Source organism: Sycon ciliatum, chromosome 1 (genome assembly GCF_964019385.1).
Source record: "Sycon ciliatum chromosome 1, ocSycCili1.1, whole genome shotgun sequence".
Taxonomy (NCBI): domain Eukaryota; kingdom Metazoa; phylum Porifera; class Calcarea; order Leucosolenida; family Sycettidae; genus Sycon; species Sycon ciliatum.
Genome location: NC_088643.1, coordinates 55,233,761 through 55,248,945, shown reverse-complemented (window position 1 = coordinate 55,248,945; position 15,185 = coordinate 55,233,761). Strand labels below are relative to the sequence as shown.

At 44.6% G+C, this 15,185-nt stretch overlaps 1 protein-coding gene and 1 long non-coding RNA gene across 2 annotated transcripts; one reads left to right on the top strand and one right to left on the bottom strand.

Annotated features, from left to right (window-relative positions):
• The first annotated feature begins 206 nt into the window (after positions 1-206).
• Positions 207-13,459, top strand: LOC135831115 (ceramide-1-phosphate transfer protein-like). The gene is made up of 8 exons (XM_065318267.1): positions 207-379; positions 3,463-3,570; positions 3,866-3,935; positions 7,370-7,404; positions 8,287-8,371; positions 8,942-9,023; positions 10,925-11,053; positions 12,716-13,459. Exons 1-8 carry the CDS (start codon positions 353-355, stop codon positions 12,795-12,797), a joined length of 618 nt encoding a protein of 205 aa, XP_065174339.1. The 5' UTR covers positions 207-352; the 3' UTR covers positions 12,798-13,459.
• Positions 5,826-7,034, bottom strand: LOC135807038 (uncharacterized). Its single transcript, XR_010551421.1, has 2 exons — positions 6,795-7,034; positions 5,826-6,502 (listed from the first exon to the last, which is right to left on the bottom strand). It is a non-coding gene; the product is annotated as an uncharacterized LOC135807038 (long non-coding RNA).
• Positions 13,460-15,185: the final 1,726 nt, after the last annotated feature.

Sequence of the window (15,185 nt, the reverse complement as noted above, 5' to 3'; positions counted from 1 at the left end):
ACCAGCTAGCTCACAGTGTCATTCATGGTCATCAGATGTCACACATGAGTGTGAGAGAGACATGACGTGTGTCGCGCACAGAAGTCACGTGCGCTCGTACTCTGCCATAACGATATCCGCGATATCAGGTCGACTCGCGATATGCGATCCGGAGATAATCATTTTTTCCAATTATTTTTTTGAACATCTACATAATCATTGATTGCTTGATTGATTGACAGTTTCGTATGGACTCTTGGTACTACGAGTAGTAGTTCGGATAAAACTTCAGTTTGTTCCCGTTGATGCTTCCATCCGCTCGTCTTTGCTGTGTCTTCGCATCAAGTGCTTGATTGTGATTCGTAAAGGGATCATGGCGAACACGCTGGATGCGAAAAAGGTAACATGCTAAAAGAAGTACCACAGAAGTCAGGATCGTCGGTTGCAGAGCGATCATCAAAATCATAAATTTCAGGCAACATCAACTTAGGTTGCCCGATGATAGCACAGCGTGAAGCTCTGAGTTGCAACGGACAATCCTGACTTCTGTGTTGGAAGTTCTACCCCCGGGGTGTCTGGCTCTATTTTTGAACAGTTGAAATAAAATATGTTGAAGAATGAGAAAAAACTGAGCTTGCTGATCGTGCAATGTGCACATGGTGTTCAGTGAGCGATTCAGAACACCCCATGTCCTTTAAAGTAGCCAGTGTGTTATGGTGGGCTATTCTTGTTTGGTCTGGAGAAAGATCTGAACAGTTCTAGCACTCTATCTGGTCGTTTATGTATACAGTAATACGAACTAACCTTAGATTTTATACATGTACCGTAAAGTCGTGTATAAAAACCACGGCTTATAATTATGACTTTTTGGGGGAAAGTTTGCAGGCTTATATGAGACAGGCTTCTATACAAGACAGTTATTTCTATGTATGTCAACACTTAAACCAGGCAAATGTGCCGACAGTGTATCGTGAAAATCAGGCTTCTATATGAGACAGGCTTTAATAGGCCTTATGCACGTTGTACAGATGCACGAAATCCCGTAGAATCTCGTATAATCTTGTAGAATCCCGTAGACCCGGTTGGGTGTTGAATGTGCAGGACCCTATTGTGTTTACTGCTATTTTCACTATGAAATGGGCCCTGAAGGCATTTCATATGAAAACTTTTTCTGGCAGAGATCTAGCTAGTCGTTAGTTCAATCACAAAATGAAGAAGCTGGAAAAGCCATTGTTTGCCATGAATTATGAGGCTAAATGGGTCAAACGCGCATGCATAGCACACAATGAACACCCAACCGGGTATGTACACACCTACGGCCCTACAATACAGTAGTACAGAACTTCATACATCTGTACAACGTGCATAAGGACTATACAAGACACTACAGTAATATAAACTGAACACAAACCGAGGTGAAGCCGAGGTTTGTGTTCAGTTTATATTCCACGTATAAACCTAAGAGCAGTCTGTAGTTACTAGTATACCAGCCTCCATTCAACTCCTAAAAAAGGCGTGTATTTATAGTAAAGAAAAGGACCAAGGAACTACAAGGTACGCTATAATGTCCACTAACACCACCAGTTACAGGTCTGCTCTCAATATACTGTACTGTCCCCGGGGAAAATCGCAAAAAAACGTGGCATAATATGGCATAATTTGCGGTGAATTTGCGGTAAATATGCGGTGAATATTATTGATATGCGGCAAGTTTGCAGTTGATATGAGGCAATTTTCAGTGAGTATGTAGTGAAATCAATCAGTTACAAGTCTCTGGTGTAAGCACTCGTCATATTTGAGTACAAAGCCGCCACGATGAGACGTTGCTGACCGAACAGTGCACTGTGTGTACATGTAGTGCAACAAAAAAGTTCAAAAAACGCGGTCTTTTAAAAAATCGCAAAAAACGCGGAAGAAAACGCGGCCGCGGAATCGCGATTTTCCCCGGGGACAGACTGTAAAAGCCATATTTATAACGAGGTGAAATCTGTCGTTAAAATAGAAATCGTTATAGTAACTTATACAGAAATCGATACTATACTGTTGCTATTGAGCATTGAGAATGAGTGAGAATCGTTACCTTTGGTACACGTTAACCAGTCTATTTTAGTAAATCGTTATATATGCGCCTCGCTAGAATAATGGCTTTTACAGTAACAACTCTCACTTATACGTAAACCTCGCTAGTACGTAAAAAAATCAAATCCCGTGCCGAAACAGCATCACTCCCATGCGAATTTTGTTGTACACAGCGTAATAATAATCCGACATAACGTAAACCTCGACATAACGCATGCTACGGCGCGGTCCCCGACATGCGCCCTCTTCATACAACGTAGATTCACGTGCGCGGTACGATCAAGCTGTAGCTAGCCAGTTTAGGCCAGTTTAGTCATACATAACGTAAACCTCGACATAACGCACGCTACGGCGTGGTCCGCGACGTGCGCACTCTCCATACTACGTAGATTCACGTGCGCCGTACGATCAAGCAGTAGCCGTAGCTAGCCAGTTTAGTCCTATTGTGCACATATTCTGCGGCATTGATTGCATCTGATGTCGATGGTGGTACAGTGTGTACATGTTTGCATGGTTGAATCAGTCTTGTAATACCCTTCATTTTGAGGTACATCTTGTATTTTACACACGGTTTTCTACATTACACAACTCTCGATATAACATAATTTTCGCGTGGTCCAGAGATTACGTTATATGGAGAGTAGACCTGTACTTGACAACCAGCTCGTGCGATAACATAGCATAAAACTGACCGACAGGACTGACGCTCTACAACTAACTGCTTTTCTTTACTATAAATTAATCATTGGCTCTCCATCCGAGTCTATAAAGGCGTTTATGTTCAAGTTTATTTTTATATTCAAGTTTATATTGAGAAAAAAACTTTAACTCTCTGTGGGAGATCAATGGAAGCTTATAAAACAAGTGCCATAACAAATGTTCTATAATAGGAGCTTCCCCACTTTTTGACATTAAAGAGATCAAAGAGCAGGGCAAAATGATCATGAAGTCTACTTAGATCTTGAATAACTTCACACTGCCTCTCTCCATTGTTACAAATCTGCCGTACTATGATAGCGAGCTGACGACGGAGACAGTTTTAAATTATGGGTGTACATGTACGTTATATTCCCCTGACCCTTGACTGGTTAGTGCACGGCAGTGACATAGTGATTTGGGAAGACTGGTGGAATTGAACAGATACCATAGGCTGAGTGAGGGCGGCCCTCTCGACCTTAGGGATGTGTATAGAGACATTGATCGATCGAGGGAGAGAGGAGAGAGAGAGAGAGAGAGAGAGAGAGAGAGAGAGAGAGAGAGAGAGAGAGAGAGAGAGAGAGAGAGAGAGAGAGAGAGAGAGAGAGAGAGAGAGAGAGAGAGAGAGAGAGAGGGTGTGCATGTGTGCAACATGGTCCTAACTGGGGTGGTTGTGTCTACCTTTTTGCCCGTCTCTTCCTGGTGCAGTTGGTGGAGGATTTTGGGAAGGTGCTAGCTGAGGATGGCACCATTAATCTGGATGTGTATGTGGAGGCGTATGACTACTTGGGTCAATTGTTCAACCTGCTCGGAACGGTCAGTACGTTTGCCTTAGTACTGTTTAAAACCGCGTTGGCACAGTGCGTTTGATATTGCAGACTGCAGTGTTATTTTGCAGATGCAAGTATGCTTGCTATGAAGAGTGTATTTTGCTTTCCTGGAGATTCCCTAATGACTGAGACATGACCTGTTGGGTGTTTCTAATGACTGAGACGTGACCTATTGGGTGTTTCTACATTGGGCATATGCCTGTGAGATCACATGGTTTTCTTTGTTATGTTTCTGTTAGATTGATTGTTGGGTCTTGGGGTTTCTTCTTCCTTCTGTGCAGGTCTTCTCCTTTGTCCACAGTGATGTCCATGAAAAGATTGGCATTCTCAGACATCACCTCAAGACAACTGGTTAGCCCTGCTGCTACTTATGTTGCTGGTGGTAGCAATGCTGCTGCTACATGTCTTACTGCTGCATGTCTTACTGCTGCATGTCTTACTGCTGCATGTCTTACTGCTGCATGTCTTACTGCTGCATGTCTTGCTGCTGCATGTCTTGCTGCTGCATGTCTTACTGCTGCATGTCTTACTGCTTTTTGTTGTATTGTCATCAGGGAGTAGTACAATACCGGGAGGTGACACGGCCACACATTCAGGCGGGCGAGCTTTGCCTCAGGTCACTTTTCTGTGGAGCGCTGTGTCCCGGGAAACGTCACGAAATATCGTACTTCGCGTACCATTTATCGTAGCATTTCGTAGCATTTTTCAAAAAAATTCATAGAACGACTTGAAGAGAGTGGCAGAATGCTGTCAAGAAGTTTTCGAGCAGTACTTTTTGAAGTTTGTTTTGACGATGTAGGGAACGAATCCATCAGTCTTTGCTGAGTGATGAGGATGAATCCTACGAAGGATATCAAGTAGCAGCTGGCCTTCGCACGGGTACCTTCAGTGTGTCCAGTATTTACGTGGGCGGCTTGTAAGAGTGAAATTTTCTTCCTAATTTAATTTGTATTACATTTAGTTGTATTACATTTAGTTATTCACGTCGTTTCTAGGGGAATAGATAATGTTGACTCAAGTTTTAGTCACAATGAACAACATGTTTCAGGTATGGCTGACCCGTCTCAAGATAGTAGGGCTATTCCGAATCCAGATGCTATAGTCGTCAGAGAGAAACACAAAATAAAATAAATTTTATACTGCAGGGGCAGCTATTCGCAAATGTCACTATGACGCAAGTCTGTGTCAAGCAGGGAGTAGCACAATGGTACAATGGCACTGTGCTACTCCCTGCTACAAAGCCTGAGATGTTACGCGTTAACAGGAACTGGTGTTGATGATAAAGGCAGTGTGGAATTATGTACAATGTTACTGGTGCAAGTGACCATGCCCTGGAAGACCGTGCCGTGTAAGTCGTGTATGCAGGTAATCAGACCAAGCGTAAAAGGATAAAGATAGCCTGCTTACGTACTATTCCTCGTACGTGTGCTTATTATAGATACTTTGTGTGACTACTAGTTGTATGTGTCTGCATATTACTATACGTATTAGTACGTAATTGCTTTTACTACAATTTGTACTTTGTGGGGAACTGCGTGACGATGAACTATAGTATATATCAGGGAGTAGTACAATACCGGTATTGTACTACTTCCTGATATATATGGCCACCAAGAGCATACGCAATCAGAATCGTACAATACCATTACTCCTTGATTATAACCAATGTTACTTTTATGGCACCAATGTTACTTTCATGGCACCGTGGAATCATGTCAAACACAAAAGGATACCGACGAATAGTTGTATGTATGCGCACGTGCGCGTGCGTGTGTGGTGTACAAGTACACGAGGGTGTGTGTAGGTGTGTGGGTGTATATTTGCCAGTGACAAAAGGTTTTGGTGCCACAACATCACCATAGTCATTCTTGTTTTCCAGAAGCTGTCCAAGAAGTTTGTCTGTGCAATGGACTACAAATGTTTTAGTTTTTCCTAGTGACGAGGAGGAATCAGACGAGGTATGCCAAGTAGCCATTGTACCTCAGCCGGATACCTTCAGTGTGTCCAGTATTTTGACATGGGCAGCAGGTAAGAGTGTGTCTTCAACAGAGTATAGTTTGTTGACTTTCAGTCATTCACATTTTCATTTCTCTTTGGGTTACATCTCACCAGATCTGTGCAAGGACTCGGACATGCAACGCTACTGCCAACATGAGGTGGCAGTAGCTCAGCAACTCTGGTCACTGGACAAGCACCCTGCAAACGTGGAGCTGTTCATAGTTCACTTTCGGCAGGCAATAATAAATTGTGAGCAGCAGCAGACGTTGTTTTTCAAGAACAAGGCCTTAGGAAAATTAAGGAGAGGAGAGTGCACGAATGTCTCAAATGTGTGGACTGATTTACTTCGCAATTCGTCAACCATTTTCCAAGAGCTAGACACCAGTTCTGCAAGTACAGGTAATGTCATCATCATACTGGTCATTTTCTGTTCCTATTGCGCTGTAGAGATTTATTGTACCAAATTGTACTTTGAAGTGTTTTTTTTTTCATAGACAGTGCGTGTTTGTGTGTGTGTGTGTGTGTGCGTGGATTGGTGTTTTGTACAGGTGTCAGAGTGTCCGGTGCACTATTTGCCCTTCTTCTTGATTTCACTATGAATAGGAAGCCTGCGTCAGCAGCCACAGCTCCGAGCAACCCTATGCACATGGAGGTTGCTCGCCGCACCATGGATCAAGCGGCTAACTCGGTTGTGAAGTACCACGGGGGGTGGTGCATAGTTGCAGTGCTTTGCTATTGCTCAACACGCTAGGACTGCATAAGTACACACCAACATCCCAAAAACACAATGCATTGAAACCACTTGAAACCACTCCTGCTATATAATTTGTTTACTTTTTGGGTGAGGAGCAATTGGCGTTGGGCAGGCAGACTTCGCAGCCGCACCCAAGTCGTCGCTCTTCCTCTTCTGTCCACGGGTTCTGGGGGTTAAAAAAGCAACAAAGCAAGCAGGCCTGGCCTCATTCAGTGCTGAAAACAAGTGATCTTGAACATTATGTTCAAGTCTATACAAATAAATAAGTTTCAAAATTTTCGGAATGAGTTTTCCAAAGAGTTACATAAGCTAACACGTTGAGATGAAGTAGAATGGTAGACAAATAGGTATAGTTTCGAAATATCCCAACTTGGTGAGGTGTCCGAGTGGGTCCAAATGAGAAATTCAGGTTCGTGTTACACCATGTCAAGATGAGAAAATTCCATCACGTTACTTACCAAGGATAGCGTCCTCCATATTCGTCACTTCCATCCATTTTGGGAAGTGGAGACTTGGCAGCAGTGTGGACGATGTACCAGAGTAGCTCCCAAAAAAGGCTCGAGCTGAAAAGAACAAGTGGCAGCTTGTCACGAAGGGATACGTCTGGTCTTCTCGTCACTATTTGAAGGTTTCTCAGCGCTGTCAAAAGAGCAAAAATTTGAATTTTCGCGCGGTTTGTATTTTTTTTGTGAGGCAAAGCTCGTAATCCCGGATGTGTGCCCGTGTCACCTCCCGGTATTGTACTACTCCCTGATTGTCATCTTGCGAATCCAGCCAGAGTCTGGCATCCTCTCTAAAACCATGCTAAATGCAGACGTCATGATCGACTTCAATTCTTGATTACTTCAGGTGGTAGGTTGCTGGTTCCACATGCTTTTCTGCATGTTTTGTGTGTGCTATGTGTGTGTGTGTGTGTGTGTGTGTGTGTGTGTGTGTGTGTGTGTGTGTGTGTGTGTGTGTGTGTGCGTGTGTGTGTGTGTGCGCGCGCGCGCGTGCACGTGCGTGTTCATGCATGCACTTTGCCTGGTTACAGGTGATGTTTATTCAACGGTGCAGGCGATGATGAAGGTGAGAAGTTGATCGGTTGCTGTTCATTTCCTTTCTCTTGGCAGTTTGCTACTGCATGACATTTTCATAGGTAGCTTGGCTACAAACCTGCAAATATCTTGTAATGTAATGATGTTACATGTACTTGTAGTAGTTCGTGTTTGGAGAGTTCAAGACACTATAATTTATCGCATGAGGTCAGTAATCATTAACTACTTTTCAGTTTTCACCTCCCTTAATCTAATGAATGCAATTGTACTTCGGAAGGATTCAACATTAAATAGACAACGTTCAGCGAAACCGAACCTTACAACCTTGTAGAGCTGTCATAAAAACGTCCTTGATTTTTTGGTTGCGTGTGGAAGGTTGCTTTGCACTGCACCCGCGGCTGGAAATTCGAGGACGTCGTTTTTTTGACATTTTCACCAACGTTCGCTTTTGCTGCACCCGGCTCAGATTTGCTTATTTTGATGTTGTGGGCCGTTTGTCACGGCGTAGGCTAATGAAACATGAAATGGTGGAAGCATTTGACATGCATGTGCATACATGTAGTACTTAAGTACTTGTACTTGTTTCCGATATGACATACTACATCCGATCATGGCGTGCTGGAAACACTGTTCTACGGGCAGAACTTTTCCGCTTTTGTTTGTGATCTCTCAATATCGCCGATGTCGCTGCAACGAAGCTTCACTATACGTGTAGTGTATTGTACGGGCACGCGTGTAGTTGCAGTGTACTATACGGACACGCTTGTAGTGCACTGTACTGTGGGGCTTGAACGTGCCACTATACTAAGAAGTGGCCTGCGGATGCGCACGTTTAAAACCTGCCATGAATACATGGCATTTTGAGCAGCGTAGGGTCTGATCTTGTCTCTTTGCTTGTGTTTTGATGAATCAGTATGAGATGGATAACAATCTCACGGCGGCGAAGACATCTCCGCTTAGCGGTTCTCGGACATTGCTTCGCCTGCATCGAGCCTTAGGTATCGTATGTGATGTGTGTGTGTGTGTGTGTGTGTGATACGTTGCTATGAACAAATGCTTTAAATATGCCACTTTGTCCGGTTTTGATTCACTACTGGCAATCATGGTGTGCTTTGAATTTTTCTGGTTCAATTTTTGCATCACTTTACTTTCTTGCCAATCCCATCCATCTTTATACATTTTTTTAAATGTAGTTGCGAATTTCCACTGGCTTTGTAGGTTGAACTAGATGCTCTTGTTGCTGGAAACAGTTTACATGTATCTGAATAGTACTAGCCCATTTGTTCAGTATGCAGCCCCTTGTTATATTGATAATATAATATTATTGTCTTATTGAACTCTGTTTGTACAGATTCTTTGTAAGTAGTGTCGTCCTGTGCAGTGCTTCATCTGTGTATCCAATTGACCTGCTTCAAGTATGTGTGTTGTTGTATTGTTGTTGTTGCTGCTGCTGCTGCTGCTGCTGCTGCTGCTGTTGTTGTTGTTGTTGTTGTTGTTGTTGTTGTTGTTGTTGTGTGTGTGTGGGTGGGTGTATGCGCGTGTGCTCGTGTGTGTCTGCATGTGTCCAGCGTTTATCATTCAATTTCTGGGCAAGGTTGACTCACTGAACCCTGGCGATGGGACGTCTGGCATTGCCCGTGAAGCCTATGGGTATGTCTTTGGCCTTTTCGTGCTTAGTGAAATGAGATAGATCCTATGAACATTGTGATTTGATTGTTTTAGGACATTTGGTTCACTTTGGCCTGAGAATAGAGTGGCTGGTTCTCCTGTCCATTGCTCCGGTGCCAGTGAAGGATTGAGCTTGTGTGACCCCGATTGTCTCAGGTGTTGAGGGGGTGCCGCCTGAACGGAACAGGGCCTGCATATAGAAACAAGCTCATGTCACTTTCTGTCCTGGCATTAATTTATACTGCGAAAACATTGTCACAATGAGACTACGTTATATTTTACTCTGAGGCGAACGTCCGTGACCCTCCAATGACCAGAGCACCATTCCAGGCAAGTGAATTTTGAGGTGCTGGTTCGAACAATTATTATTTCGAGCAGACCCAACGTCAATACCCCGATCTACTGGCCACCGACTAGCTTAAAGCTGGTAATACCAGCACAGATAGAAGACACAAAGAAACACCCATCTTTGCACAAAGGTGGAGGTTGCTCTCCACCACTAATTTCCTGCCATTTTGCATGCAGCTCCTTCTTCTTGTAGAAGGTAAACAGTAGCCCGCCGTTTGCCGAAAGGTCTCCTTTTAGCACTGAAAACTAAGGGAAGTGCACACAAGGCTTTACATTTCTCTGCTCCATTGACTCTGGTTTCAAAACAAACTTCGACATATCAACTTACTTCCACAAAGCATATATCATCTTGTTTTCGAGTGAACGACCTATGCTGACGATTGCTATGGGTCGACAAAATGTTACCGCCAAACCGTTCCGAAAAGGTGCCATCCCCTCTGCCGCTTGTACTCATGTGCGATGGCAATCTCGAGTTAGGCAACGTCTTGTGCAACCCCAGTGCTGCAACTCCATTGTGAGTTAGCCACTGTGTTCTAGACTGTACCAGTGCTTGCAGTGGTTATGTTGATGACTATGTCATGCTCAGGCCCCCAGTGAATTGTGATAACGATATACTCATACCTCGTTTATCCGGGTGGTCCGGGACCGGGCACTGCCCGTAACTTTGAAATGTCCGTAACTCCGAATCACATACCTTCTGATAGGGAAAGGCCATAGATATGGCATATGATGTCACTATTTCCACAAAAAAAGTGCCAACAGAGTAGTAATATCTCCACAAACTCGCCCGGAGTGTGCCTGAAGTGCCCGTAACTTCGGGGTCTGGATAACCGGGGTATGAGTGCAATTCGTTTGGTCCCCGTTGTGGATTCAAGGTGGCAAAGCACGTTGAGCGCAAGTCTCATCACCTGGTCAGCCATGCTACGCCTTTGACTTTGTGCCTTGATACTATGGGCAGAGCTTCCCTATGGCATATTTTCCGGAGTGTAAGCCACATTTTAAACACCGGTGATTCGCCCTGAAAACGTTGGTGTGGCTTATAATACGGTGGTCAAATTAGCAGTGATAAATAAGGTCTGTATTTCGTGGCAAAAAAATCTGGATGCGGTTTATACTCCAGTGCGGCTTGTACTCCGGAAATACGGTGCATTGCAGGCATGGCTGGTTGTTTGGACATGTTGCCAAAGCAAAGACGCATGACGTTGTGTGATGTGTGTCTTTATCCATACCTGTTTTGACAGTGCTACATGTTGTGTGCTCTGTGTGTTTCTCCGTAACCCGTTTTGACAGTGCTACATGTTGTGTGCTCTGTGTGTTTCTCCGTAACCCGTTTTGACAGTGCTACATGTTGTGTGCTCTGTGTGTTTCTCCGTAACCCGTTTTGACAGTGCTACATGTTGTGTGCTCTGTGTGTTTCTCTGTAACCCGTTTTGACAGTGCTACATGTTGTGTGCTCTGTGTGTTTCTCCGTAACCCGTTTTGACAGTGCTACATGTTGTGTGCTCTGTGTGTTTCTCCGTAACCCGTTTTCACAGTGCCACGCTGGCTAATCACCATACGTTTCTTGTGCGCCAAATGGCCAGCGCCGCTATGCTGACCTTGCCGTACCGTGATCCTCTCATTGTCAAGCTGTTTGGTGATGCCAGCGCCCTGCAGGATCTACAGTAAGTGTTGATGCCGCAGCATGATGTTTATTGGTGTGTGTGTAATGCCGCGTGTATGCTATGTAAGCAAGACCAGGGGGAAAGCACCGCTTTGGAATAGCACTCACAGCTCTTGTCCACTATGTGTCTTCTGGTAATGGAGAGGTTCTGCATTCCGAATTTCGGAATAATTTTCGTAAACTGGGTACGAGAGTCGAAGAGCGAGTCGAACTTTCGGAAAGTTCGACTCGAAAGTCATACAGTTGTCGAAACTTATTTTCGGCAAGTAAACTACCAGTTCAAGTGCACGTGCCGATAAGTCGCCTTTTTGTTCTCTGATTTTTGGGAGTTCTGAATATGTCTTCCTCTTCAACATCCGACCTGGAAAGCATTCCTTGCTCTATCCTCCCTCGCTCTATTACTAGTAGCCCTTCTGGCAGTTCTCCAGGGTCTGGGGCGAAGCAAATTCGCTTTGACCTCACAATGGATCTGCTCATGCTGAGGCAAGTTTGTGCCACAGAGAATACTTTTGTCCGTGGTTCCCCAGCTTTCGACGAGGTGGCGGCAGCCATGCAGAGCCTTGGTGACTCTTGTTTCAATGGCTTGACGAAGAAAGGCGTCCGTGACCGTGAAGCTAGCTACGAAATATTGCGAAGAACGTCTGAAATTTTTCAAATAAAAACCCGAGAGAGCTTGGAAGCTCAGGGCCCTACGCTTTGCTTTTTTACCTAGCTCATCATGCATGTTATTGGAACTGCCCCTCATGATCGGATTTTCTGGCCTTTTGTAGTAATACATTGACCTGCTGAGCCAATGAAGTAAAATTATATTCCATACAATACGATGCAATACAATAATACAATAATGTCCTTGCCTTGATAGTGTGCTTGTGCTTAACTGTTGCTGACGGCCGAATGCATGGTTGCCTGTGGAGCACATTACATAACTTTACAGTCTCCTATAATACGCATCCTGTCCGACGGCAAAAGAGGCTGCGGATTTAGTTTTTCTGCACGTTATCAGCAATGACTACTGATCTTCAGCAACTACTTGGGTCTCCTATAATACGCATCCTGTCTATGCTTGTGTAATGCTAACATAATGCTCGGGATAGCACTCGCTACTGATCTTCAGAAACTTGGGCTGACTCTCACTCACAATAAGACTGTTGTAATGTTCATCGTTCCCAAGCGGTCGCTGGTTTCTCCCACAATTTCATCGTACTGTTGTACGACATGCTGCACGGCATCCTTATACCGTACAAAACCGTATTGATGTATTTGATGGTACAGTACGGGACAGGTACAGGATAGTGCCAGGCATGCCAATGGCACAAACAAACACGGAATTAGCTGTGTGGACCCTGACTAGCGCCAGACGTTACTAAAGTAACGTCTTTTGCATAGCTACGGGAATAAATTTATTATAATTTGAACATGCGGCCTCCAAGCGCTGGCGCCGTTCTGTTGCCTGGCAACAACTAGGAAAAAGTCGAAGAACATATTTCGGGTTGCAAAACGTCGCTGCGGTCGAAAAATTTCCAACCAACGGAAAACACCAGTCGAAAAAATTCCCAAATTCGGAATGCAGAACCTCTCTAATAACTACTAATAATGCGTTCTCGTGGCCATCTCCTGTTCCCACAGAATGTTTGGGTTTGTGCGTTTGTGTGTGTGTGACTAGGGAATTTGTTCGTACCATCACGCCAGTGTACGATGCCGTCGATGCCCTCTACACAAAGAATGATCTACATCGTCTACCGTGAGTGAGCGAACATAGTCTAGAGTAAGCGAGTCTGCACGCTTTTGCACTCACCAAAGGAATTTCTCCCCATTTTTTTTCAAAAGCACTATTTTGAAGCACCCTTATCCTTGAAACAATGCTGGTCTTTGTTGGGTAAGATGCTGACTTGCTATGTTTGGCTCATGTATCTGTTTCATAGTTGACGAACAGCACTATCTTATTTGTAGCCTCTAGCTGGCTTGTGTGACCATTATTTAGTCGACCAGCATACTAGCCCCTTCTTCACATTCTGGCCGCCACAGTGTGTGTGCGTGCTGCCCTCCTACTGACTCGCTCCACTACTCTAGTGCACATCCGAATGCTACTGCACTGATGCACCAAGTGTCCGGCCGGCTAGCGCCGCGTTCTGACAGCTCATACGTATGTTTGGTATGCATCATGTGGCTCGACTTCTTGTCAACCCTTCTCCTCTGTTTTATCGATCTGTCATGTCCCTCAACCTTTTCTGTGCTTCTATGCGAATTTTACTCCCGCGTACTGCTTTATATTCATTTCCCCTCTTTACACAGCCGAGTGCAGATTTCTCTGGCATTTATTTATTTCTCTATCTTCCCAGATATTCTTTAATTCTTATACGAGGGTTGTATTATTCTTCATTATTTCTTATTTTACAACTTAGGTCAAGTCCTCTCTGCGCACAAAGTTTTTTTGTTTTTGCCTGATGATCGCGCAACCGTGAAACGCTGGGATGCAACGAGAGAGCTTGGAAGCTCAGGGCCCTATGCTATGCTTTTTTTGCCTTGATCTGGGACCTGGGATTCGAACCCGCACTATCGCGCGCCCTGCATGCATCCCCCGATACACTTCGCAAACATACTAATTCTTCCAAGTTGTTTCACATTGTGATCTTGCATTTGAGAGCCCTATTTGAATATGCATTGTGGCCAGCCGTCTTTGATGGCACGGTACGGTACGGGATAGGTACGGGACAGGTACGATCGAGGGTAATACGACACCGTCTCCCGTACCTTACCGTACCATCAAACACAGCTGGCCACATAAAGCTGCCCGCAATATTCAAATAGGGCTTTCAAACGCAAGATAATAACGTGAAGCAACTTGGAAGAATGGGTATGAATGCGAAGTGTATGGGGGAATGCATGTAGGGCGATAGTGCGGGTTCGAATCCCAGGATATGCCTGAAAAAAAAATAGGAGAATTGAAAAATTGATAACATCCTATGCTTTTTTGCCGTCAGATACGGATAGCGCCAGGCGTGACACAAACACACAAACACACAAACACCAAATTAAAGCTGTGTGGACCCTGGCTAGCGCCAGACGTTACTGAAGTAACGTCTTCTGCATAGCTACGGGAATAAAATTCTGTTCCACCTCACGTTTCTTATTTTTATAATGGGTGTCTGATGGTCACTTCAAAATCGAAGGTTTCCTTGGTGCAGTCATATCTGGACTAAGCTATAATGGTTAGGTCGGTAGTGCGTTTTATGACAGTCATCTGCATGGCACTAGCTAAGTCTATATTTGTAGCTCCTCTTCTTTCTGCTCACTACACCCGTAGCCGAAGAAATCCGACCCACCTGCGGAGAGCAGCGCCAAGGCGCCTGCGGCCCTCGGATCGGTTTTTGGGAACGTGGATGATGTAATTGAAATGAAAACGTGGCGCTACATAATTTGATTGGTGGGTCGTATTTCTTTGGCTACGGCTGCCGTACATACTACATTGTGCTACTATCATTACATGTACTTGTACTGTACTTGTACTGTTTACAATGGAACCTCACTTTCGGCCACCTCATCAATCCGACCACTTTTCCTCCACAGGCCCGAATGCAGAACGGTCAGTCATTTTCACGAATCAGACCACCTCGAAACCAGAACACGTGTCTCTGCCCAATCCGAAAGGCGACTGGTCCGAGGTTCCATTCTCTGTAGATCTCTGGTCTGCAAGACTCATCAGGAGTCAGGGCCTACATGTACGGGCAAAATAGGGTGTGGGGAAGTCAGTGGAACCCCTGCTTGAGGCTTCGTTCGTTTTTGTCTACTTGGTAGAGTAGCGCAGAATCCATGTTGGAAAATGTGATCTACCCATTTCGATAGAACATGCATTGTTGCAAAGTCGTAGAAACCAAAAACGAACAAACGCCACAAAAAACCCGTCCGCACGGCTGTTAGGGGAAGGTCACTTGGCAAGATGGCGGCGACCTGTAGCAACGCCCCTGGCAACAGAGGTCACACGGAAAGCGTGGGTACGCTCATCGCATTTTTCAAATTTTCATGATCATTTCTGCAGAAAGAAAAGGTTCTGTCACTTCGAATACATGTACTCGAAATAGTACTTTCATGGATTTCGTCTCTTCAGTCTCTTGCTCGTCAAAAAATGTTGTTGG